At 54.4% G+C, this 26,287-nt stretch overlaps 1 protein-coding gene across 5 annotated transcripts; it reads left to right on the top strand.

Moving 5' to 3' along the window:
• Positions 1 to 416: 416 nt before the first annotated feature.
• ATP8B3 (ATPase phospholipid transporting 8B3) lies at positions 417 to 26,287 on the top strand. Of its 5 annotated transcripts, XM_054050532.1 has the most exons (29): positions 459 to 498; positions 6,181 to 6,237; positions 6,399 to 6,473; positions 7,424 to 7,515; positions 8,159 to 8,272; positions 9,144 to 9,242; positions 9,793 to 9,854; positions 10,495 to 10,567; positions 10,664 to 10,734; positions 11,269 to 11,351; positions 11,968 to 12,126; positions 12,875 to 12,963; positions 13,784 to 13,977; positions 14,984 to 15,192; positions 17,244 to 17,278; positions 18,150 to 18,306; positions 18,679 to 18,867; positions 19,278 to 19,390; positions 19,763 to 19,927; positions 20,228 to 20,339; positions 20,624 to 20,699; positions 21,147 to 21,288; positions 21,818 to 22,085; positions 22,566 to 22,789; positions 23,902 to 23,985; positions 24,282 to 24,521; positions 24,734 to 24,872; positions 25,142 to 25,272; positions 25,896 to 26,287. In XM_054050532.1, exons 3-29 carry the CDS (start codon positions 6,419 to 6,421, stop codon positions 26,130 to 26,132), a joined length of 3,612 nt encoding a protein of 1,203 aa, XP_053906507.1. In that variant the 5' UTR covers positions 459 to 498; positions 6,181 to 6,237; positions 6,399 to 6,418; the 3' UTR covers positions 26,133 to 26,287. The 5 variants fall into 5 exon arrangements, with proteins under 5 accessions (XP_053906506.1, XP_053906510.1, XP_053906509.1 ...); XM_054050531.1 differs by lacking the exon at positions 6,181 to 6,237 and having other exon boundaries at positions 417 to 498; XM_054050533.1 differs by lacking the exons at positions 459 to 498; positions 6,181 to 6,237 and adding an exon at positions 3,589 to 3,667.

Raw genomic sequence — 26,287 nt, 5'->3', positions numbered from 1 at the left:
AAGCTGCTGCCGGACCTTGGGGGCTCTGGAGGGGACTGAATGGTCCCCCGTTAAACCAGTTCAGCCCTGGAACTGCCCAAATCTACCTGCTCTCTGCCTGAACCCCACCCTGGAGATGCTCGTGCCCACCTTGAACCCAACCTGGGACCACCTCCTTCTCCCCAAGGATGCTCCAGCCACGATACCGCATCCCCATCCCCTGGCAGATCCCACGGGAACGGCTCCCGCAGCAGCAGCTCTGGGTTGTTTTGAACCAAACCTCACCGAGACGATAAATCAGGGCAGGTTTTGAGCTGCCAGCACGGAGCGGGAGCCTTGGGGGTGCCCAGCCAGGGATCTCCGGCAGCGGGCAGGGTGCCAGGCTGGGCAGCGGGCAGGGCTGGAGGTGCGGTGTGGGCTGTCCCCACGGTCTCTGCGTGGGGCAGGATGGGTGGCACCAGTTCCACTCGGTGGCAGGAGCTGGGCGGCCCTCTGGAGCTGCAGGCAGGATCCGTGCAGGTACGGGGAGCAAAGGGAGAGGGTGTTCACAGCATCCCACCCCAGCTCAGAGCAGCAAGAGCTGCCGCCGTCCTCCTCCTGCTCGCTTTGGGGCACCCATGGGTGCTGATGGGGTCCTGAGTGGGTCTGGGGTGGGGGTGTCATTCCTGGTGGGTGCTTCAAGGCTCTCCTGGGAGCTCCATCGCTCCCTGAGGACAAGCAGAGAGTCCCCCTCAACAGCTGCATTGGGTGTTGGGCATGGAGGAGCATTTTGGAGCTGCAGGAGCTGCCTTTTCACCCGGATTCGAAGGAAAAATAGGGCGAGCGGAGGGAAACTCATGGCTCGGGCACGTCCTTAGAGCTGGGGGAAAAGCCCTGAGAGGCTTTAATGAGCTGTGATCCACCCGGCTGGGGCGCGGGGGTGTTTCCGGCATGCCAAGGGCAGGAGGAGGCAAGAACCAGCTTCTGCTGCACCCACCCACCCGCTCGTTGCCCATCCTCACGTCACCCATGGGTTGGCGTCGCGATGGGGCTGAGCCTGGGGTGATGGGGGGCTCTCTAAGGTGATGATGAGGGGGTCCCCAGGGTGATGGGGTGTCCCTAGGGTAGTGGGAAGGTCTCTAAGGTGGTGGGGGGTCCCCAGGGTGGTGGTGGACCCCCAGGGTGGTGGTGGACCCCCCAGGATGCTGGGAGTGTCTCTAAGGTGATTGGGGGGTCCCCACGGTGGTTGGAGGATCCCCAGAGTGGTGGTGGACCCCCAGGGTACTGGGAGTGTCTCTAAGGTGATGGGGGGTCCCCAGGGTGGTGGTGGACCCCCAGGATGCTGGGAGTGTCTCTAAGGTGATGGGGGGGTCCCCAGGGTGGTGGTGGACCCCCAGGGTACTGGGAGTGTCTCTAAGGTGATGGGGGGGTGTCCCCAGGGTGGTAGGAGGGTCCCCAGGGTGGTGGTTGGCCCCAGGGTAGTGGAAGGGTCTCTACGGTGATGGGTTGTCCTCAGGGTGGTGGTGGTTCCCCAGTGTAGTGGGAAGGTCCCCAGGGTGGTTGGGGGGTCCCCAGGGTGGTCGGAGGGTCCTAAGGGTGGTGGTGGGTCTCTAGAGTGATGGGGGGGCCCCCAGGGTAGTGGGAGGATCCCCAGGGTGGTTGGAGGGTCTCTAGAGTGATAGGGGGTCCCCAAGGTGGTTGGAGGGTCCCCAGGGTGGTGGGAGGGTCTCTAGAGTGATGGAGGGGTCCCCAGGGTAGTGGGAGGATCCCCAGGGTGGTTGGAGGGTCTCTAGAGTGATAGGGGGTCCCCAAGGTGGTTGGAGGGTCCCCAGGGTGGTGGGAGGGTCTCTAGAGTGATGGAGGGGTCCCCAGGGTGGTTGGAGGGTTCCCAGGGTGGTGGTTGGAGGGTCTCTAGAGTGATGGGGAGTCCCCAAGGTGGTTGGAGGGTCCCCAGGGTGGTGGGAGGGTCTCTAGAGTGATGGAGGGGTCCCCAGGGTAGTGGGAGGATCCCCAGGGTGGTTGGAGGGTCTCTAGGATGATAGGGAGTCCCCAGGGTGGTGGTGGGTCCCCAGGGTAGTGGCAGTGTCCCTAGGGTGATGTGGGATCCCAAGGGTGGTTGGAGGGTCCTGAGGGTGGTTGGGGGGTCCCCAGGGTGATGGGGTGATCCCCAGAGTGGTGGGGCACAGCTGGGGTCCCACGGGGATGCTGCGAGCAGGTAAACAAACAGCAGTACCCACCAGGTCCAGGCAAGGAACCAGGGGTCAAGGTGGTCCCGTTCCCTCCTCTTTTTGGTCTGGAAGGGAGCAGAAAGGCACCCAGAACCCCCAGCCGTGGGCACTGGCTCTGCTGGGAGCTCACGTTGATCCTTGTACTGAACAACAACTCCACATTTATCCGGAGATTTCAGAAACAAAACCACCACAGAAATCCCACCGCATGGCATAAATCCCTTCGTGCTTCACCAACCCCGGCCAAACCCTTGTGGCACAGTGCCCGTTCCTCCTTAGACCCGGTTTATTTGTGTTCAGCCACGCAGAGCTCTGCTTCACCTAAAGCCATCAGGTTTTTTTTTGGGTGAGAAAGCCCCGCTTTGGGTCTTGCTCACACCCAGTTTTTCAGCCCTCGGGGACAGGACGGGACATTCCCTCCTGGGTGGACCAACCAGTTCATCCCAAGCATTGAGCTGGAGGAACATCCCGTGGGTTAATAAATCATTGTGGGTCTAAAGAAGGTGTGGAGCAGCGGGCAGAGGATGTCTTGTGCCTTTGGCCACCGCTGGCCCGTTCTGGCCCCGGGGAGGCGCAGGGTTTGGCCGGGCGCCCGTCTGCGTAGCTGGGACTGGCAGGAAGCCCTGGCACCCACATCCAGCCTCTTCTCGCCCGCCCGAAGCGGTGATGAGGGTGGGGAGGCCCTGGAACAGGTCACCCAGAGCAGTGGGGGCTGCTCCATCCCTGGAGGGGTTCAAGGCCAGGTTGGATGGGGCTTGGAGCCCCTGACCCAGTGGGAGGTGATGGAACTGGATGGGTTTTGAGGTCCCTTCCAACCCAAATCGTTCCATGTCTCTATGAAAGTGCAATTTTGATTTCTAATTATTGTGGAGTTCATTGTTTCTTGGAACGGAGGTTTTTTGGATACCTCCTTAAAACTATTCTTCCAGCGCTTTGAATTGCTTTTTCCCCCACCTTGTTTTCCCTTTCCCCGCTGCTCCCGGGCTCTGGCATGGAGCTATTTTCCCAGTTGCCTTTGCCCAGCACTCAGCTCCACAGAGGGGGATGAATCATAGAATCACCAGGTTGGAAAGGACCCACTGGATCATCGAGTCCAACCATTCCTAACACTCCCTAAACCATGTCCCTCAGCACTTCATCCACCCGTTCCTTAAACACCTCCAGGGAAGACGACTCGACCCCCTCCCTGGGCAGCTGTTCCAGTGCCCCATGACTCTTTCCATGAAGAATTTTTTTCTGATATCCACCCTGACCCTCCCCTGGTGCAGCTTGAGGCCATTCCCTCTTGTCCTGTCCCCTGTCCCTTGGGAGAAGAGCCCAGCTCCCTCCTCTCCACAACCTCCTTTCAGGCAGTTGTAGAGAGCAATAAGTTGGCAGAGGTCGCACATCTGCCAACTGTAGGTGCTTTATTGGTTGTTCTTTCATCTGGCGTCGCCCAGGAGCGAAGGTGCTTTGGAGCAGACGAGCGGCACACGGAGCAGGTAATGGGATTGCTGTTGAGGACAACGGGGCTCGGAGATGCCAAGCGCGGTGGGGACAGGATGCAGAGCCAAGTTCAGGCCTCATCCTGAGCGCAAGAGGGACCTTCTGAAAGGACAACCGCAGATCACAGCCAAAAGTGAGGTCTGACTGTTCAGCCTGGAGAAGAGGAGGCTGAGGGGAGACCTCATCGCTCTCTGCAGCTCCTGGAAATGAGGTTGTATCCAGGTGGGTGCTGGGCTCTGCTCCCGAATAACAAGGGATAGGAGAAGAGGGAATGGCCTCAAGTTGCACCAGCGGAGGTTTAGATTGGATATTAGGAAGAAATTGTTCACTAACAGAGCAGCGAAGCCCTGGCAGAGGCTGCCCCGGGCTGTGGAGGAATCTCCATCCCTGGAGGGGTTCAAATAGTGTGCGGATGCGGTGTTTTGGGACACGGTTTAGTAGGGATGGTGGTGTTGGGCTGACGGTTGGGATGGATGAGCTTAGAGGGCTTTTCCAACCTTAACACTTCCGTGAGGTCTTCTTGGGGAGACTCAGGGCAGGGCGGATTTAGTCCTTTTGGTTAAAGCGATTGCACTATTTGCTGGTTTGGAAGCAGCGAGGTCAAGCAAATATCTTAGCACACATCCCTGTTGGCCTCAGCTGTGAGATTAATGTCCCGGAGCAAGGAGCAAAGTCAGAAGATGCTGTGAGCAAGGGGTCTAAGGGCACTGACAGGAATCAATGGCCATGAGCCTTCTCACCTGGCGCTTCTCCCACTCCCACCATGGGGACGGGGCTCTATCTAAGCTCGAACTGAAGATGGGACATTTGTATTTCTCTGTGTCAAATCCTTTGCCACCGTATTTTGCCCAAATAAAGTGGGAACAGCCAGGCTGGGCACCAAGCGGCTTCTGTGGGTGTGGAAGAACTCTCGTCCCTTCAGGTATCCCTGCTCTTCTCGCTTCCTCTTACCTGTGGGACAAATGGCAGCTGGAGCCATGGAATGTAGCACGAGTGTCCCAGCAGCTCCTTGCAACCCTTCTTTCCTTCTCAGCCATTCCGTGAAAATAGAGATGGGGCCCAAACGTGCTGCGTTCATGGATGACATTTAGGATCCGAGCACAGTGAGGGGTGTTGAGTCCCCAGTGGTAAAGAAGGAGGACGTTGTGGAGGACATCATGGATTTTGAGCAGGATCTTGGACACAGGGGTTGAGGTGCTGCCCTCATTGCTGCTCAGGACCTCTTTGACCTTGGATGAGGTGACAGCTCTGGCCCATCTGGTGGCATCCGCGTCTCAGGGCAGCGTTGTGTGTTGGGGAAAACCAGTGCGGAATTGGCCATGATGAGGAGCAACAGGGAGAGAAGGAGACGCTTTGGTGAAAGGATGGAGAAAAAGAAGTGATCAAAGGAGTGAGATAAAAACTAATGGCAAGGACAGACTTGTAGGGGGGTTATTTAGTAATGAGGTAATTATTGCTTTATCCCTCACTGACTCCTTTCATGTAAGGATCACAAAGCGCTTCACAAACATTAATTAATCTTCCCTACCGTACCTCCAAGGAAGGTCACTGAGCTACTGAGCGTAAGGGAAATCTTGTCATTGATGAAGGCGGCTGCTCTTGAGGCATGACGGATGCTTGGGTGTGATGGGAGGACAGGGAGAGCTGCTCTCCCTCGCTGATGGCTTCAAAGGATTTCCCATAACATCCTCAGAGGGGAAAATGTCTTTGAGTTGTCATGGGAATGGGTGGAGTTGGCTTGGAAAGGTGACCCACGCCAAAGATGTTGAGCACCCCTGAGGACATGGAGAAGGCAACGGTCTTTGAGTTGTCATGGGCAGCAGGAATGGGTGGGGACGGGTCTGAAAGATGGACCATGTCAAAGCCGTTGAGCATCCCTGAGGACACAGAGAAGGGGTCTATCCAGGCAACCTCCACCACCAATGCCCACACAAGGCTTGAGTAAGGTGCCCATGGAGGGAAAAACTGTGATTGTTGGAAAGAAATGCCGGGGTGAAGCGGGTTTCGGTTCAGATCTGAGTTGTGTCTCATCCTGCAAAAGGCAGAACATCAGGTGTCAAAGAGAAGAGGACATCTGATGGCACCACTCTGTGATGTTCACTTGGCCACAGAGGACCATTGAGTGTCATTGTGGGGTTTTACATTTCTGGCATCACAGAATCATAGAATGGTTTGGGTTGGAAGGGACCTCAAAGCCCATCCAGTTCCACCCTCTGCCATGGACAGGGACACCTCCCACTGGATCAGGGGCTCCAAGCCCCATCCAACCTGGCCTGGAACACCTCCAGGGATGGGGCAACCACTACTCTGGGCCAGGGCCTCCCCACCCTCACAGCAAAACATTTCTTCCTGAGATCTCATCTCAATCTCCCCTCTTTCAGCTGGAAACCGTTCTCCCTCATCCTATCCCTGCCCTCTCCCTGATCCAGAGCCCCTCCCCAGCTTTCCTGGAGCCCCTTTCCATACTGGAAGATCCTCTAAGGTCTCCCTGGCACCTTCTCTTCTCCAGGCTGAAGAAGCCTTTCCTCTTATGGGATATTAAAAAGGTCTACGTTTACTGCTGCACGTAAGACATCCATCCCCAGCTGTGCTCACCAAGTGTCCCTTCTGCTCGACGTCCTGCCCTGGAGAGGCGGAGGGCCGAGCTTTGGGATGTTGGAGCATCCTGGTAGGATCACGCTCTTGTTGTTCATTGTTGCAAATATCTTTGGTTGTCCTTGTTCCCAGATCCTGGTCGTGGTACCAGAATGACTGCGCAAGACCCAGCCTCGGGCTTCCCGCAAGGAAAGAAGCAGCTGCCAGGTTGGTGTCCAATGAGTGTATTTTGGGTCTTTTTTTCCCCCTCTTTTTAGATAGTTTGTGAGGAGGTTGGATGTGGGATGGGGTTGTGAGATGGGGAGGAAGCAGATTTGGGGTGAAACGGTCTGGAAGAACTGACTGTCAGCTGGGATGGAGGAGTTGTGGAAAATGTTTGGATGTCCCTTGCTCAGTGGTATCTGCGCTGGGATAGCAAAAATGAAATCAGGAGAGGAACAACCAGCCTCTAGGGTAGGAAAGGCTGCGCTTGGAGGAGTCATGTACTTCACCTGGCCTGGTCATACTCTTAAATCAAAACCTGAGCCCAGATGGTTGGCCTGAGGATCAGAGAAGAAATGCGCACAGCAGTCCTGTATCTCTGGAAGCTTCTGGTCTCCCGCTCCCTCTGTCCACTCTTTGACCTAGTTGACCTCAAAGATCCAACTCTGTCCCAGTGGTACCACCAGCTGCTCTCAAGGTATAGGTGCACTATGGAAAGCCCATCTGGGCAGCAATGGGTCACCATGTGCCTGGTTTCACCATCATCGATCTCTACAACTATCTGAATTGAGGTTGGAGCGAGGTGGGTTCTGCTCTTCTCCCAAGTAACAAGGAACAGGACGAGAGGAAACGGCCTCAAGTTGTGCCAGCGGAGGTTTAGATTGAACAGTAGGAAATTCATGGAAAGGGCTGTTGAGCATCGGCAGAGGATGCCCAGGGCAGTGGTGGAGTCTCCATCGCTGAAGGACTTAAAAAACCTGTGTAAACATGGCATTTTGGGACGTGGTTTAGTAGAGATGGTGGTGTTGGGCTGATGGTTGGACTGGATGAGTTTAGAGGTTTTTTCCAACCTTAATGAGTCTATGATCACTGGTCCTTGTGTCCTTGGAGGCCAGAGGTTGATGGCCAGGGCTTCGCTCTGATGACAGCTGGTGGATATCCACTTGTTTTTCCAGCTTTCACTTGGGAGGTGAGGGCCAATGACCGAAACTACCACATGCAGTTCAAGAAGAAATTTGCTTTCTGTCTCACCAAGAAGAAATATGCGGTGAGTCAGCCCAGGCCACTTCTTTACCAGGCTCTGGACATCTTTAGCTGGTGGTGGTTGAGCGTGATAGGACAGGGGTGCTGCAGGTGAAGAGTGACCTATGTAATCCTCAATGAAAAGGAAGGCCCAGACGCCCTCTGAAGCTGTCAGACAAGGAGCAGAACGGTGTGAAGGACACTTTGTAGTCCGAAGGTCAAAGCAAAAGAAAGAATGTTTTGATTGAACAAGATCTTTACTCCCAGCTGAATAATGACCATCTGAATGGGGGTCGACTGGGTATGCTTTAGATGATCAGAAGCAACATATTTTGTTTGAATTTTAAGTCATATTTTTGTTTTAAATCATGATTTGTTTAGACCTTTGCTCTAAACGAATTGTCTTGACGTGGCACTTTGGGACATGTTTAGGAGGGATGGTGGTGTTGGGATGATGGTTGGACTGGATGAGCTTAGAGGGCTTTTCTAATCTTAATGATTCCACAATTCATTTTCTTCGTAGCTTTTGTTAATTTTAAAGGCATCCCAAGCCACAAAACGTTGAGAAGTCCTAAAACCACCAGAATGTTCTTGGCATTTTCAAAACACATCCTTGGTTTCATGTGGCTGAAATCCCACTGTGGCTTTGACCTGCCTTTCTTCTGTAGGTCAACGCCATTAAGACAGCCAAGTACAACATCTTCACCTTCCTGCCACTGAACCTCTACGAGCAGTTCCATCGAATGGCCAACGTCTACTTCGTCTTTGTCATTCTTTTACAGGTGAGATGGACAGCAAGGTAAGAGAAAGTGTTTATGAGACTGCCGAGCAAAAGGGGATGACCTCCTCTTTAGAGTAGGGGAACCTGGTGTAAAATGATGTTTCTTTCTGGTGGTCATTGTCATAGAATCACGGAATGGTTATGATTGGAATGCACATCAAAGCCCATCCAGTTCCATCCCCTGACATGGGCAGGGTCACCTCCCACTGGATCAGGGGCTCCAAGCCCCATCCAACCTGGCCTGGAACCCCTCCAGGGATGGGGCAGCCACCACTGCTCTGGGCAACCTGTTCCAGGGCCTCCCCACCCTCACAGCAAAACATTTCTCCCTAAGATCTCACCTCAATCTCCCCTCTTGCAGCTCAAAACCATTCCCCCTCATCCTATCCCTGCCCTCTCCCTGATCCAGAGCCCCTCCCCAGCTTTCCTGGAGCCCCTTTCAGCACTGGAAGCTGCTCTAAGGTCTCCCCATAGCCTTCTCTTCTCCAGGCTGCACAACCCCAACTCTCTCAGCCTGTCCTCATACAGGAGGTTCTCCAGCCTTCAGATCATCTCCGTGGCCTCCTCTGGACTTGCTCCAACAGCTCCATGTCCTTCCTGTACTGAGGACTCCAGAGCTGAACACTGGGCTCCTACCCTCCAAATTCAGTGACCCACGCACATTTCACACATCCAGTTCAAAAAGAGGTGGAAATTCAACAAACAATTCCCTGCAGATAGAGATGTTGGTTTGATTCTCTTAGGTGGGTTCCTGCCCTCCTTAGGCACTGGTTGGGGAGCGGAGCTGGGAGCGAGGGCAGTTACTCAGTCACCTAAAGTGTCCCAACGTGGGATGAAAGTTGTGTCAGTGGTGTAAAATTCTCCTGCTCTAGACCTTCCCTGAGATCTCCACACTGCCCTGGTACACACTGCTGTTCCCCCTGAGCTGCCTTCTCACCATCCGGGGTCTACGAGACCTGATTGATGACATTGTGAGTATGGGTTGGAGAGAAAGGCTGTGGTAGGTGGGGGTTGGACAGCAGAAAGGACCCTTTCACTGTGGGGTGAACTGAAAAGCTTTGGAGCTCCTGTGATTTCTTGTTCCTGAGGTACTATCAACTCTACTATATCCAAAACACTTTGTATTTTCCTTTGGGAAGGATGTTACTGTCTGGTTGCTTTCCTTGAGGTCTAGACCCCCATCTTAATATCTTAATCAACATTCCCAAGTTGATCCCCAGAAGTACCTGGGGGAATTTTGCCTCTTTATTCATCAGAATACGTCTTCTGATTCCTTCGGAAAGAAGATGGTAGCATTAAGAGGGTTGTTTTCATAGAATCATAGAATCACCAGGTTGGAAAGGACCCATTGGATCATTGAGTCCAACCATTCCTAATGCTTCCTTAAACCATGTCCCTAAGCACTTCATCCACCCGTTCCTTAAACACCTCCAGGGAACGCGACTCGACTTCATGTGTCAAAGAAGTCTGGCACGGACCATTCATTTCTTCTGGCCTCTTTTTCTTCTCTCCTCTGCGCAGGGCCGTCACCAAAGTGACAGAAAGATCAACAGCAGACCATGTGAAATCCTATCTGGGAAGAGGTGAGGGGCTTGGGAAGCCGTATCCTTGTTTTCCAGGCCTGCGTGGAACGATGGATTATCAAGCGCTGAGCATTCTTGAGCACTGAAAGGAGTTTTGTTGGGAATGTTCCTGACTCTGCAAACTACCATCACCTCCCAAAATCTGCTGCGAGTCCAGTTGGTCCCCCGAAGGAATGATCCCACCCCAGGTGCAGACAACAGGTCTAAAAACGCCCTGGTGGACTGTGATATGCTCCAAGGAGACCTCAGAGCAGCTTCCAGTCCTGAAAGGGGCTCCAGGAAAGCTGGAGAGAGGCTCTGGATCAGGGAGTGCAGGGATAGGATGAGGGAGAATGGTTTTGAGCTGCAAGAGGGGATGATATCTTGGGAAGAAATGTTTTGCTGTGAGGGTGGGGAGGCCCTGGCCCAGGTTGCCCAGAGCAGTGGTGGCTGCCCCATCCCTGGAGGGGTTCCAGGCCAGGTTGGATGGTGCTTGGAGCCCCTGATCCTTCAGTCGTGTGGATGGTACCACGGTGGCAGAGGAACCAACAATGCAGAGACTCCATTCACGCAAGAAGCCGGGACAGAGGATAGAAACAGCCATCATCGCTGTTCCCCCTGCTCTGCAAGGATTAAACTTTCCCTCCTAATTCCTCTGCAGCTTCTGCTGGCAGAAATGGCACAACATCTGCGTTGGGGACATCATCCGCCTGCGTAAGGACAGCTTTGTCCCGGTGAGTGGGGCTGGCTGCGTGCCAAGGGCAGCAGAGGGGGGAATTGTGGTGAGGAGGAGCTCATCCCGGTGTCTCTCCTCCTTTTCGCTCTCCAAGGCCGACATGCTCTTGCTGTGCAGCTCGGAGCCCAGCAGCCTGTGCTACGTGGAGACTGCTGACATCGATGGGTGAGGAGAGGGGTAGAAGACCACTCTTGCCAGGAGAAGAGAGGGGCAGAGACATCCCAGCCAACGGCTGAAGCCTCCAGTCTTGAGGAACCCCCAGCAACTGGGGAGTGAGGCACACTGGGAGGGCTGCAAGTCCAGTAGAAACCACGGGGTGTGGGCGATCCTCCGAAAGCTAAACCTGCAGACACCCCAGAAATGGAATTTGAGCCCCAAATTTTGAAAATGGGGAGCCAAACCCACCTTTGAGGCTTCCACAGAGCAGCCGGTGACCTCAGGCATCTCCATCTCTCAGCTCCTTCCTGCCTGCGCCTGCAGGGTGATTTAATGGCAAGGTCTCCGGGCCAGAGCTTCGTCCCTGCATGAGTGCTCCATGTCTGGCATGATAGGTCCCTATCTCGCTTTTCATTGCCATCACTCATGTAATCACCCAATAATTAATGGCCATCTCTGTCCCTACAGGTCTGACAGCAGAATTAACGGCTCTGTCACCCTGCAGCGTTGTTTTATTTTTCCCTTTCTGGCTCTTCTTCACAGGGAAACGAACCTGAAGTTCAGACAAGCCCTTCTGGTCACCCACCAGGAGTTGGTGAGCGAGGAGAGCATGGCCAACTTTGACGGTGAGTCTCCTGGATGGGCGAGGATGCAGCTGTCCCTTGGAGATAGGATTGGGTCAGCCTTGGGGTGTCTCTGTTCCGTTGGCTACCAAGTCCCACCGACCTAACTGGAGATCGCCTGTGAGGCTGGAGGGTGATTCATGCCAAAAGACTTTGAGTGGAGGCCTTTCCCAGCAGAGAAGCTCTGTGATGGGTCCATCAGGGTTGTGCCCCTCACTCCTGCCCTGGATCTTGGTTTTCCCACTGGTATCAAGTGCTTGGCTCCCAAATCTGAGCTCAGATCCTGGATTTTTTTTCCTGCTGGTCCTCTATAGGATGGCGACTCCCCTCTCAGAGGCTCTGGAGATGAAGGAGGTTGTCTTTGTGCCTTGTCCAGCTGTGTGGTTCCTGGACCAAGCGCCTTCCCAGAGCCGCAGGGTGGCTGCTCAGCTTAATCTGACCTTAACTTGAGCCATCCATACCCCAAGTGCATCTGCAGGTGTCCTGGAAAATCTGATCTCCCCTGAAAAGCCCTCAGCATCCTTCTTCGGAAGGGGCAAGCATGGTGGTGGCGGTGGCTGGGGAGAAGGACCTCTCGTTTCCCCAAAGGCTGTTACCCGAATCGTGCCTTTTGCTCAAGGGAGAGTGACCTGTGAGGAGCCCAACAGCCGCATGCACAGCTTCACCGGCACGCTGGAGTGGAGAGGAGAGACCTACTCGCTCGACAGTGAAAAGATTTTGCTGCGAGGCTGCAAGATTCGCAACACCGACGTTTGCTACGGCTTGGTCATCTACGCGGGTGGGTGCCCAGGCCCAGAAAGGGCAGAAAACAGACAGGTCCCTGGGGTTTTTCAGATGTCCAAATGTTTCCAGCATCAGCAGGTCCAACTCTCAGCTGATGCAGAGTCCGAAGACCTGCTGCTCTACCCAAGCCCCCCAAAGTCTGTTCCAAACTTTGCTGGTGTTGGGCTTGCTGGCAAGTAGATGATGTGGTGGCACCAAACATCTTCCCCCAGAGGGTTGTGGAGCACTGGAAGAGCTCCCAGGGAAGCAGTCACGGCACCAAGCCTGACGATATTCCAGAAGCGTTTGGCCAACGCCCTCAGCCACACGGTGTGAATGTTGGGGTGTCCTGTGCAGGGACAGGAGTTGGACTAAACGATCCTGGTGGGTTCTTTCCAACTCAGGACATTCTATGATCCTACGATCTGCTTATCCCAGGTTGTATTTCAGCTGCATCATGTCCCAGGTCACTTTCACTTCGTGGCCTCCTGCATGGATGGCTCAGTGCAGCTGAGAGCTTGGCCATGAGTAGCTGTGGGTAGAGGGGTGGGGTAAGATCTGTTGTGGGCAAGGTCTGGTGTAAGCAGCCATTCTCTGAGCATGCAACCATGGCTCAATTAATCACTGACAAAGGGTTGCAGTCCTCTGCAGACCTCAGAGTTTGGGAGATGTTGTTCTGGAGGAAACCAACATTACTTCCCTTCAAGTAAACCTTCCGGGGGCTGTGGGCTTGCATTTTTACTTCTAAAATGTTTCTCATCCAGGATTTGATTCCAAAATTATGAGGAGCTGTGGTAAGATCAAGCTGAAGAAAACCAAGCTGGACCGCATGATGGACCGGCTGGTGATCATAGTGAGTGTGGTGCAAACACCTCCTGCCCTGGTCCACTGCTCTCCTGGGGTTGCTCACAAGTCTTCTCATGAGAGGCTTCTTGCTCGGGTGATGCTGAATTTCTTAACGCTTGTAATATTTAGCTCAAAATATCATGGGTTCCACATCTTATGGGCAAATACCAAGTGATGTTCCTACAAAGTGGCAGTTGCTGCGTTTGGAGCTGCCTGCCTGGTGGTTGTGTTGCTTAAACCCTCTCAGCTGTAGAGCAGCCCCCCTTGGACCAGGGAGATGGAGTATTCAGGTTCTCCAGCTCTTCCTGGTCTGCTTTACTCGCTCGTGCAGGTCCGAGCAGGTGATTTGTGCTGAAGGACCTGCAGGCTGTGGCTTGGGACAGAGTAGATGGAGGATGGGGGAAGGAGGAACCTTTCCTCTGTGGGAAGCAAAGCCTCCTGGTCATAATAATGAATTGGATGGCTCTTATTCTGGTTTCTGGTGGTTGAATGTCATCACTTCTCAGGATGGCCACTAACATTCCTCTGTTTGCTGCTAACTCCAGCAGGAAGGCTGCAGGACACCCCTGGTGGTGACTGAGGTGATCAGGAGGGTGGGATAGCTAGAGTTTGCTCTGTGTGTGTTACGTTCATGTCAAGCTGAAATACATGCTGTGATCCTTCATCTCTGGCCAGGATGAGCTCTGAGAAGGAGCTTCAGGCGCAAGGATGCCTCTCTGAAGGTTTACAGCTAAATAAGACAGTCTGGAAAGGGCAATAGTTGATCCTAGAAAAGGTTTGGTGGGCTCTGTGTGATGGGACATTCTCATCCTGGCTTCCCATCTCAGATCTTCCTGATGCTGTTGGTCACATCGTTGTGCCTCGCTGTTGCCTCTGGGTTCTGGGCCAGGACATTCCAGGAGAAGCACAGCTACCTCTCTGCTCTCTACAAGCACACGACCCCCGCCCAGCAGACCTTCTTCAACTTCTGGGGCTTCACCATCCTCCTGAGCATCATCATACCCATGTCCATGTATATAATGTAAGGAAACCAGAGCTTGCGAGGGATCAGAGATCGGTACTCCACTCCCTGCCCTTGGCCACCATCTCACACCTTGGTTTGCAGCCACAAAACGAGGTTGCACAAAAGATCCAGCTGTGACACTAAGCAAGGCATTCTGATATGTTCCCTTAGCCATGAGAAGGTAAGGATGGATGGGAGTTGTTGATGATGATGTACTTTGAGATCTCGGAGGAAAGCCAGAGAAGAGGTGCAAAGACACGTCTTCATGTTGGAAATTGTAGATATGATGATAGAAATTGAGGATGATGAAGGTGGTGCTTCCCCACTGAGCAGCAGCAAGGGCGGGGAAGAGATGGACATGACCACTATACTTTCCAGTACCTGAAGGGGGCTACAAGAAAGCTGGGGAAGGACTTTTTCCAAGGGTATGGAGTGATAGGATGAAAGGGGATGGCTCTAAATTGAAAGATCAGACATTAAGAAGAAATTCTTCATGATGAGGGTGGGGAGGCCCTGGCCCAGGTTGCCCAGAGCAATGGTGACTGCCTCATCCCTGGAGGGGTTCCAGGCCAGGTTGGATGGGGCTTGGAGCCCCTGATCCAGTGGGAGGTGTCCCTGCCCATGGCAGGAGGTGGAACTGGATGATTTTTAAGATCCTTTCCAACCCAAACCATTCCATGACTCTGTGATTGCGAGCAGGCAATAATCACAATTTGGGCTGGAAGAAGCAGTTTCCAAACTTTTTGGCCCCTCACTGAACCTCCAGATCTAGGCATTTTGTCCTCAAGGGCCAGATTTCCAGAGGGGAGCCCAGTTACCTGGGACCCAGTGGGCTCTCAGGCCAGCGTGACGAGCCTTCTGGAAACCTGGCCATGAACCATGAAAGCTCCCTTCCTTCCCCCAAGCTCAGAGCAATAGGATGGGGAGTTCCCCTCTGCCCCTTCCTCCTTGCGTCGGCTCCCCAAGTGCCCCTGGGTGGAGAGTTAACAACCCGGTGTTAAGTCTTCTTCTACCTGACCCCTAGGTTTGAATTCATCTATCTGGTGAACAGCTTTTTTATCAACTGGGATCTGGAAATGTATTATGCTGCCAAGGACATGCCAGCAAAAGCCAGAAGCACCAGCCTCAATGACCAGCTTGGCCAGATCGAGTATATCTTCTCAGACAAGACTGGCACCTTGACACAAAACGTCATGACCTTCAAGAAATGCTGCGTCAACGGGACCATCTATGGTAACTTTGGGTGGATGCGAGTTTGTAGGGACTCATGAGTTAGGGAAACCTTGAACTGGTACCTTCCACTCCTCCTGGCTTGCTGAGAAGCTCGGGGCATATGGGCTGATCTTGGTGTTCCAGCGTGTTGACAGATGATGTTGGATGTTGTTGATGTTCAGTTAGCCGACTGAACATGAGCCAGCAGTGTGCCCAGGTGGCCAAGAAGGCCAACGGCATCTTGGCTTGGATCAGAAATGGGGTCACCAGCAGGGCCAGGGAGGTTATTCTCCCTCTGTACTCAGCACTGGTGAGACCGCACCTCGAATACTGTGTTCAGTTCTGGACCCCTCACCACAAGAAGGATGTTGAGGCTCTGGAGTGTGTCCAGAGAAGAGCAACGAAGCTGGTGAGGGGCTGGAGAACGTCTGACGAGGAGCGGCTGAGAGAGCTGGGGTTGTTTAGCCTGGAGAAGAGGAGGCTGAGGGGAGACCTTATTGCTCTCTACAACTCCCTGAAAGGAGGTTGTGGAGAGGAGGGAGCTGGGCTCTTCTCCCAAGGGACAGAGGACAGGACAAGAGGGAATGGCCTCAAGCTCCATCAGGGGAGGTTCAGGTTGGACATCAGAAAAAAATTCTTCACAGCAAGAGTCATCGGGCACTGGAACAGCTGCCCAGGGAGGTGGTCGAGTCGCCTTCCCTGGAGGTGTTTAAGGAACGGGTGGATGAAGTGCTGAGGGACATGGTTTAGGGAGTGTTAGGAATGGTTGGACTTGATGATCCAATGGGTCTTTTCCAACCTTGTGATTCTGTGATTCTGTGTGAATTCAGCTTGTTCTCATCTCCCGTACTAGCAGGAGCCATCGTGCTTGTGGTTGCACTTGTCTCGTGTTCCCACGGGTGCCTACCTTTCAGGAGATGTATCATGCCCCAAACTCAACTGAGACCATCTAGATTTGCCCTGAAAAAAAAAGGGAGCCTGGGGTTAGGAGCCCAACACAGCTACACAGCAAACACATAGTCCGAGTGAGTATTACTATTATTCCACCTGGAATAATGAGCGGACGCTGGCCCAGGTGACCAGGACAGAGCAGGTAGAGGAGCCACAGGGTGATGAGCCAGAGAAGTCCATGGATTTTTATTTTCTATGAAGGTCTTGGTGATTCTTCACCTTGGTTTCCAAATCTGGGCTCTTTGAGGCTTTCAGATGACCTGTGGAAGAAGCAAAGAAATGATCCCCTTACGTTGCTGCTTTACAGTGAATGCATGTAAATGCTCTTTGCTACTTTTTTTTCATGATTCTGCTTTTCTTCCCCTTAGAAACCCCAGAATTGCCGGTTCTTTCCACTTATTCCTACTCTCACTTGGGACCTTGGCTGTGTTCTGGGAGCTCCCTCAGTGCTTCGTTAGGGAAATCAGTGAGCAGAGCAGGGCTTTGGCACGGAGCTCCTTTTTCCTGAGACAAACAGACACAGGAGGGGAAAAAAAACCCCAATCCTGTTTTTAAGCAGGAATACCCCCAATTTTCCCCTTCCTGATGTATCAAGTTGCACCTCTGTGACAGCACCATCTCCATAGTCCCTGGCCGACTTCTTCCAGGACACAAGGGTGAACACTAGACCAGAATTTTTGACATTAAATACGTGTCCACAGTCGGAACGGTCCGAGAGCCGAGTAAGTCCAACCCTGACATCCTAACACGCTGACACCGAGCAGATGCTGAAAACCAAACCTAATCCTTTTCTGCCAGGCTTTTGGCCAGCAGACCCAGTGGTTCTTGCAAGAGAAACTTCTTGAAGCCCCTGTTAATGATCATAGAATCGTAGACTCATAGAATAGTCTGGGTTGGAAGGGACCTTAAAGATCATGTAGTTCCAACCCCCCTGTGATGGGCAGGGACATCCCACTGGCTCAGGCTGCCCAAGGCTCATCCAACCTGGCCTTGAACCCCTCCAGGGATGGGGCAACCACAACTTCCCTGGGCAATCTGGGCCAGGACCTCCCCACTCTCATGGTGAAGAAATTCTTCGTTATGTCAGCTTGCTATTAATGGAACTGGTTTTGTTTTGGCAGGTACAGGCACAGGGCACGAGAACAAACAGCCATCGGTGCGTAACTCCCCTCTCCTGCATAAAACAAGGCCAGATACTGCTCTTCACCGCGGCCAAAGCCGTAGTAGTTATGGATTACACCACAGCGGGCTCAGCTTTCTGGTTTGGGGCACAGCTTCTTTACAGTCATAGAATCATGGAATGGTTTGGGTTGGAAGTGACCTCAAAGCCCATCCAGTCCCACCCCCTGCCATGGGCAGGGACACCTCCCACTGGATCAGGGGCTCCAAGCCCCATCCAACCTGGCCTGGAACCCCTCCAGGGATGGGGCAGCCACCACGGCTGTGGGCAACCTGGGCCAGGGCCTCCCCACCCTCACAGAAAAACATTTTGTTCTAAGATCTCATCTCAACCTCCTCTCTTTCAGCTGAAAACCATTCACCCTTGTCCTGTGGGGGTAATGGTTTTGGGACAACCCATGGGACAGCATGGAGTCCCATGCTGTAAAACAGTGGCGTGTGTTTCCTTGGGCTGGAGAGTTTTCAGGTCCTCAGCTGCCAGCGAAGGACAGGGGAACTGAACAAACCCGTTCTGATTTCTACTATTTTTTATTCCCAACCTTTTTATACTCACTCCCTTGGATGTGGTGGAGTCCCCATCCTTGGAGACATTCAGAGAATGTGCAGCTGTGGCACTTCGGGACATGGTTTAGTAGGCATGGTGATGTTGGGCTAGAGGTTGGATTGGATGACCTTGGAGGTCTTTTCCAACCTTAATGATTCCATGATTCTGTGATTGGTGTAGGCAACGCAGAGCTTGGCTTACAGACTCTGATCTGGATGGGACCCTCTGCTGCAACCCAGCAGCATCCATCGCTGGTGCAGAGCCATGTGCTCAGATGCCTACAGCCCACCTGTGCCTCTTGCAGGGCTCGGGGTTGAGCTGGAACCGGCTTGGGGAGAAGAAGTTGGACTTTTGCGACACCAAGCTGCTGGAAGCCGCCTGGAGGGACAGCGATCCCGTGCTGAGGGAGTTCCTGAGGCTGCTGGCCCTCTGCCACACCGTCATGGTGGAGGAGAAGGGCGGTGGGTTGGCCATGGTGGATGATGTGCTCAGAGCGGGGTTGAGCTGCTGTTCAAGGCCATGAGTCTGTGATGGCTTTTCCATTGCCCAGAAGGGAGGGAATGCTTTGGGCCACCGTTTTAGCATCGTGGATTTGTACATTTGGGGTTGTTTAAAAACTAATTAATTGGAATAGAAGCACAGGGGGGATAACCCATCCTTGTGTGGGACAATGAGTAGAAGAGACAAATACAACTGAGTTTCCCTTGCCTGGTGGCTTGGATTTTAAGGTCTCCATAGATAATGTTGGTGTAGGGCAAAAATAAGCTGTTTCAGATCTACAAGAGCTGCGTGGCCAGGAGTCTCCTTGTCTAACCCTTGCTGCTCTTCTGCAGACCAGCTGGTTTACCAGGCAGCTTCACCGGATGAAGAAGCACTGGTGTTGGCTGCCAGGAACTTGGGGTATGTCTTTCTGGCCAGAACACAAGACACCATCACCATCAGTGAGTTGGGGATGAAGAGGACCTACAAAGTGCTGGCCATGCTGGACTTCAACAGTGATCGCAAGAGGATGTCTGTCCTGGGTGAGCGGGATGGGATGTCTCAGGGGGCTCCTCCAGGAACACGGAGGGTCCCTTCCGTACTCAGCTCTCTGAGGGATGGCACTGGGATGGCTGTGATTGGAACAAGGGCTCCTAAGGATCACCCTTGTCATCCGTGTCATTTTGCTCATCCTGATATCTTGGTGGAGGCAGCTGGGAAGGGCTTGAGCAGCCGAGAGAGAGCAAACAAATCGGGGTTTCAGAGGAGTTGCGTTAGGAACTGACAGCCCTTGAGACCTCATCCTGCCTCGTGGTGTTGTGGATGTGGGGAAATCCCTGTGCCTCCTACAGACGAGCACCCGTGTCCCCTGTGGTGCCCTCTGCAACACGGCCAAGCGATGAGTGGGAATCATCTCTCTGAGTACCTAAGCTGTTCTTCCCCTCCCTCCCAGTGCGAGACCCCCAGGGCACGATCCGGCTCTACACCAAGGGGGCGGATACGGTTATCCTGGAGAGACTTCGGAGGCGAGGACCCAATGAGAACTTCACCCAGATGGCGCTGGATGTGAGTCCCACACCAGCCCGGGGTACAAAGGGCTGATCTCGCTTCTGTTGGCTTTGGGCTGGGTGTCCTGGAGTCCCCTACTGCTCTTTGTCTCTCTGGCTTCAGGATTTTGGTCCTTCTTTCTTCCTACTGCTCTAGGAGCTTCACCTGCATATGGGACAGGGTCTAAGATGGCATCAAATCCACCTTTGGTGTCTGCGTGGACTTCTTGCATTGCAAGGATGGGAATGCTGTAGGATGGGGGAGGGAGTCAATGCCCAGAGGAGACCCTCAGATCCTGGAGGGTCTCTGGCTCTGCCCATCGTGGCTGACACCCTGGTCCACCATGAGAGTCATCCTGGTTGAGGGAAGGGAGATGTCTCATCTCCACAGCGCTTTGCAGAGGAGACACTGAGGACTTTGTGCCTGGCCAGCAAGGAAGTGAGCGAGGCTGAGTACAGCGTGTGGAGCAGGAGGCACCATGAGGCCAGTGTCCTGCTGCAGGACCGCGCACGGGAGCTGGACAAGCTGTACGAGGAGATGGAGCAGAACCTGCAGGTGAGATGAGGCCAGGGTTTAGGGAGAACTGGCTGCAATGATCCCGCAGTGGGCAGGAATGTGGGGTTCATCTCTTGGGCTGAGGGTGTGAAGTGTCCAACCCAACACTCATTCCATGGATAGGAGGGCGGGTGATGTTTCCCTCCCAGGGAACATCGCGACTTGACAGTAGACACTGGCTTAGATATCTGTCAGGTGGTGTCCACCCTTGAGCCAGGACCCTTGGCTGGATCTGGGGACAATTCCGACCTCCATATCTTGCCTTACCTCATGTCATGACACCCACTCACCTCCTTCCAGCTGCTTGGGGCCACAGCCATTGAGGACAAGTTGCAAGATGGAGTCCCCGAGACCATCCAGCTGCTGAAACTGGGAAACATTAAAGTGTGGGTGCTGACGGGTGACAAACAAGGTCAGTGGAGGCAACCCCAGACCCAGCATCTTCTCCCCTGAACAGGACCAGAGAAGAGACGTGAGGCCCTGGGAGTGGGCAACAACCAGGTTCTGCTCTTCCCTTTAATATAAAATGCCCCACAGATCATGTTTCTCATGGGGAAACTGAGGCAGAGGGAGCCCTCTGTGCAATGGCACAGAGCTGCAGCTGCTGCCCACCAAGGGCTGTTGGGTCTGAGGGCTGCACTGGGGTGGGTGGGCAGCACCACGTGGCCACCAGATGTTGACACCTGTGTGTTGCAGAGACTGCAATGAACATTGGCTACGCGTGCAAGTTGCTGACGGATGACATGGAGATCCTGGAGGAGAAGGAGATCAGGTAAGGAATCGTGACCTCCTGGGCATTGTCCCTGCTGAAGACCCCCATGGGCATAGGAACCTATGCATAGCGGGTAGAGCTCGGCTCTGCCAGAGATGCTTCTACTTCTCTGTCCCATCCCGGATGTCCATAATCCTCATCGGCTGATGCTTTTCCAAGCCTTCCCATCATTTTCTTCTCCTGCAATGTTCTCCATCTTGGCAGGCTTTGACCAGAAAGTGCTTAAGCTGTTTCTTCAGCTTCTGAAGCACAGGGACGGAGGTTGACTTTTGATATCATTGAGCCCTTGGGGCCTCTTCTCTGTCCCCCCACTCCCACAATTGGGTACCAACCCCATTTCCCTGCAGCCGGGTTCGCGACGGCAAAGGCCAGCTGGAGGTCTCAGTCGAAGCCAGGCAGGGCGCCCAGTGTCCTCAACTCAGCTCTAACCACCCCTTCCTCACCCAGCGAGATCCTCCAGGCTTACTGGGTGAGCACCGACCACCTCGGTGGCAGCGGGGACACCCTGTGCAGTGGCTGCCTCTCCCGGCAACGCCCAGAGGCTTTGCGCCACAAGAAGAGAGCTCTCATCATCAGTGGGGACCTCCTGGTAAGGTGGCACTAGGATGGTCTTCTCTGCTCTCTTCCTGAGCTGGCAGATCACTGTTCCTGCCCTGGTGCTGTCAAAGTCCTGGGTGGCACCAGCACATAGATGAAGTGGTGTTGCTCCCACCCGATGGGTTGGAAAAGCACAATTTTGGGCTGGGGAACGAAGACTGGAGAAGGGGACAACTTTCTGCCGGTCATTTGGTATTTGGGGACATTGACCACACCTGCCTGACCAGTCCTTTCATCCAGTCTGGTTGGACTTGATGATCTTAGAGGTCTTTTCCAACCTCAACGCTCCCACAATTCTTCTGGGAAGACAAAGGCTGACGAGTAATCGCGTGCTCTTCTGGTCATACTGGGACAAACTGGTCTCATGGTCACCGCGCCTGCTGTGTGGTGAACTTGGAGAAAACTGGGCTCGCTTTTCTTTTGTAACACCTACGAGATTTAAGAGCATTGTTGAGGACCTGGGGGCCCTCATGCTATGAAGGCTACGGGTGAGGTTCCAACTGCATGTGTTCTTCCCTAAGGACAAAATCCTCCACACGAGAGAGGTCCTGAAGGAGAAGAAGGGGCAGCTGTGGCGGTGGCTGGCTTTCTACAGGGCTACGGGCTCGCAGGAGCAGGGCAGTCTGGTGGAGAAGGCCTTTGTGGACTTGGCCACTAGCTGCCAGGCGGTGATCTGCTGTAGGGTGACCCCCAAGCAGAAAGCCCTCATCGTGCAGCTGGTGAAGAAGCACAAGAAAGCCATCACGCTGGCCATCGGGGATGGGGCCAACGATGTCAACATGATCAAAAGTGAGGCTCGGGGTAGGGGGGAGTGTGGGTTTTTAGCTGGCACGTTCTGCTGGTGGGGAGTGGTGGTGCCACCTCCACCACCTCACCTTTGAGGTGAGGAGCTGGGAGGTGAACCCCTAACCCAGTTCCCCACGTTGCTGTGCTGAAAGGGGAACAAATGGCACGGGACCAGGACAGGCCTGGGACAGGAGCAGGATGGACCAGTTGCTTTAGCAAGAGGGATGAAATCTGGTGAAACTTCAGGCCCCAACCTGGGCAGCTGGCAGAGACCTTCGTGCCCCTCTCCAGCAGCTCTGACGTCAGGCTGTGCTCTTTGCATGCCCAACCATGCCTGACATGTCACTCCCACAGGCACAGCGTGTGATAGAGGGAGCTTCTTCTCTTTGCCCATCACTCCTGGAGGCGATCCACTGGAAAACCAAGCACCTGGCTCCCCAAAAACCTCCCCACCCATGTTTCACACCTTCCTGTCCTCTGCAGCTGCCGACATCGGTGTGGGCATCAGTGGGCTGGAGGGCATGCAAGCTGTGCAGTGCAGTGACTACGCCCTGGCCCAGTTCTCCTACCTCCAGCGCCTCCTGCTCATCCACGGACGCTGGGCCTATCTGCGGATCTGCAAGTTCCTCCGCTACTTCTTCTACAAGACCTTTGCTGGCCTCATGGCCCAGGTCTGGTTCGCTTTCCACAGCGGATTCACGGCTCAGGTGAGTGAAGCTGCCGTTAGCAGGGGTCACATCCATCCCATGGAGATTTGCCCACCAGTGTTGCATCTCCTGCTTGAGGACTCCATGTATGTCTCATGTTCTGCATGATGGGCATGTGTCCCCACCACTGCCCTGGTGCCCTTTCTTCCTTGCCCTGGTATTGGGCTGTCCAAGTTTTTGGGAATGCCTGGCTGAGATGCAACTGGTTGTCTGGTTGGACTGGGAAAAGCCCCCTGGGGTGATCTGGGATGTCCTTGTGAGCTGCAACTCAGTCTCAGACAGATGCAGGGAAAGGTCCCACGTGCATTAAGCTGTCTTCCTCCAAGATGGAAGCTTTTATCCCAAGGACAATCAGTCTGACTTGACCACCACTACGTGGCTCCAGCCCTCCATCTCCATCACAGCCCCACAGCCTACTGGCTGCTGCAGGCAATGAGGGGCTGATGCAGAGCTGAGGGCAAATCCATGAGAACCTCCCCAGAGTCTGGATGTGAGTCTCTTGGACTCACCCCTGGTGCCTGGGCATCCTTTTTGAGTCTTTCTGAAGCACCATGGAGCTCACATAGAATCATGTGGTTGGAAAAGACCTTTGAGATCATTGAGTCCAACCCTACCTGTCCACTACTAAACCATCCCTGAGCACCTCCTCTGCCTGTCTTTCCAACCCCTCCAGGGATGAGGACTCCACCACCTCCCTGGGCAGCCTCTGCCAGTGCCCGAGAACCCTTTCAGTAAAGAGATTTTTCCCAATACCCAATTTAAACCTCCCCTGGTGCAACTTGAGGCCATTCCCTCTCATCCTACCCGTTGCCACTTGGGAGAAGAGCCCAACACCCACCTCACTCCAACCTCCTTTCTGGGAGCGGCAGAGAGTGATGAGGTCTCCCCTCAGCCTCATCTTCTCCAGGCTAAACAGCCCCAGGTCCCTCAGCTGCTCTTCACAACCCCTGTTCTCCAACCCCTTCCCCAGTTTTGTTCCCTTCTCTGGATGCGCTCCAGCCCCTCGATGTCCTTCTTGGAGTGAGGGGCCCAAAACTGAACCCAGGATTCAAGGTGCAGCCTCACCAGAGTCCGGGGGAACGTACTCACAACTGCTTTCTTCTCCCTTCTAGCCTCTGTACGAGGGCTGGTTCCTTGCACTCTACAACATTTTCTACACTGCCTACCCCGTGCTGTCCATGGGCCTTCTGGAGCAGGTATGGGTTCTCTTGGCTGCATCCAGCCCCTGCGCCTGGAAGTTCCATCCTTGGTGGGTGTGAATCAGCCCGGTAGTCGTTGTACCCGGTCTGTGTGGCTCTTTGCGCGGGGAGTTGGTACCAAGCAGCTCAATGGGCATCCGTAGGTCACCACTGGTTCCTCTGTTCCCCATCACCCCAGAGCAAGTGGGTGGAGGGACTTGCTGCAGCTCACCTGAAGAGCGTGTTGGGTGGAGCGGCCCAATCCTGCTCCTCAGTGCAGGTGGGGAGGGTGATGCTCAGTCCCCTCCTGGTAGGACGTGAGTGCCAAGAAGAGCCTGGAGTTCCCTGAGCTCTACGTGATCGGGCAGCAAGACGAACTCTTCAACTACCGTGTTTTTGGCATCACCCTCCTGCATGGGGTCAGCACCTCGCTCGCCAGCTTCTACATCGCACTCTGGGCCTTCGAGGACCACGTTGGCAGCAAGGTTGTTGGTGACTACGAGTCCTTTGCTGTCACAGTGGCCACATCAGCGTTGCTGTCGGTCCTCATGGAGGTGGGTGCTGGTCTGTCCTTCCCCATCCTGGACCTGGAGAAGATATTTAGGGACCACAGCCAGGCTTATCCCTGGTTGGGCTCTCTGACATGATCCCCAGCAGCTTTGTGGCTGGGGACATTCTCCCTTGGGGCAGAGGAGGAATTAGAGATGAGTGGTTGTGTTGAAGAGGGTCCCCACAACCTCTGTGCGCTCTCCATTTGCCCGCGCAGATCATCCTGGACACCAAGTTCTGGACAGCGTTGTCCTTCCTGATGGTCACAGCCAGCCTGCTGCTCTTCTGCCTCTTCTCCTTCCTCACCCAAAGCATCGATGCCTTCAGGATAGCCCCTGCTGTCTTCCGCTTCCCAGGTGAGATGCCCCAGGGCACCTCATGGTCCTTCTCTTCCCCAAGCCAGGGAAGCCCAGCCTGGACTCGGCGCTACGAGTTGTTTCCCACCTTGTAGATCATCTCTTCATTGCCATTTCTTGATCATGCTGTCTTGATTTTATACTCCAATTTAGGACGTATCCCTTTAGAACCCTCAACACCTTTATGGGTGGGGGCGTCTCCCCCAACGGTTGTTCCCTGTGTCCTCTCCACCTTCCCTACATCGCCCACTGATTTCTTGCATTGACAGATGCCAGCTGGAACGCCCTGACCGACCCTTACATCCTACTCGTGATCCTGCTGTCCCTGGTGGTGAACACCATCCCTTCGCTCACCGTCCGCTTGTACTGCACCATCACGGGTAAAACCACCATCCAGCAGGTGCGGACTTTGAAGGGATTGGTGTAGGGAGGGGTCTGCCTCCTGCTGGCATCTGTGTCTGGGGCTGCTGGTGGTGGGAATGGTGAGGTTCCCCAGGAAAGCCACTGCATGGGCTGTAGTGGTGGGATGTCACCTCCTCTTGATGGCACCACTCAGCTGGTGGTCATCTCTCATGACATTGGTGACCAAGTCTGGCTTCAGGGCCCTCTCCACAAGTCATGGCCCGGCAGGAGACCCTGAAGCAAGCGACCTGCTTCAGCTCTTGGAGGGGCTCTGCTTTGGCTGCTGTAAGGAACAGTCCTCCAGGACTCCCTGGAGCTGCTGCTTAGGAGGCACCGGGGTCTGGTGTACCTCTTGGTACCACCCCAGCTTTGGTAGAGCTCACCGCCGTCGAGGCGGTGGGTCATACCAGCCAGTGGTATAAAGAGGTCCCAGATGAGAGCAGGGGTTGAGATTGCATTCCAGAATTCCAAGAGCTTTGAAGACCCTCATGAGGGTCCCCATGTAACTCAGGTCATAGTGGAGCTGGGAGCCAAATTGTGCCTCGGTGGCAGGCGTCTCTGCATGGGGTGAGGGCTTGCCTGGGTGGTGGCCACAGCCTTAATTTCCCCATCTCCTTGCAGAAGATCCACCTGAAGGCCAGGAAGGAGCTGGAGCACCCAGTGGAGCTGCGTGCCCATGTCCGTCGCAGGTCCTTCCACCGCCGCTCCAGCTACGCCTTCTCCCACCAGGAGGGTTACGCTGGCCTCATCACCCGTGGGGCCAGCCTGCGCTCTGGGGGCACCCGTGGGGCCACCCTGGGTCTGCTGTGCCCAGAGACGACCCCAGCTTTGTCCTCCCTCCCCAGCCCCTCAGTGTAGCTGCCCCGGCCAGCATCAACCTCTCTCCGTGGTGGGACAGGGAAGGTGCCATCAAGACCCAGAACTGGCTGGGTCCCTCTTTTTATGGACATTTTCTTAACCTGGTTTGGATGGGTTTGAGGTTTGGGCAGTGCCGGTGGCTACAGAAGGGCTGG

This window comes from Cuculus canorus, chromosome 27 (genome assembly GCF_017976375.1).
Source record: "Cuculus canorus isolate bCucCan1 chromosome 27, bCucCan1.pri, whole genome shotgun sequence".
In the NCBI taxonomy this organism is placed as follows: Eukaryota; Metazoa; Chordata; class Aves; order Cuculiformes; family Cuculidae; genus Cuculus; species Cuculus canorus.
The sequence above is the reverse complement of the archived record's forward strand: the minus strand, read 5'-3'. Positions and strand labels throughout refer to the sequence as shown.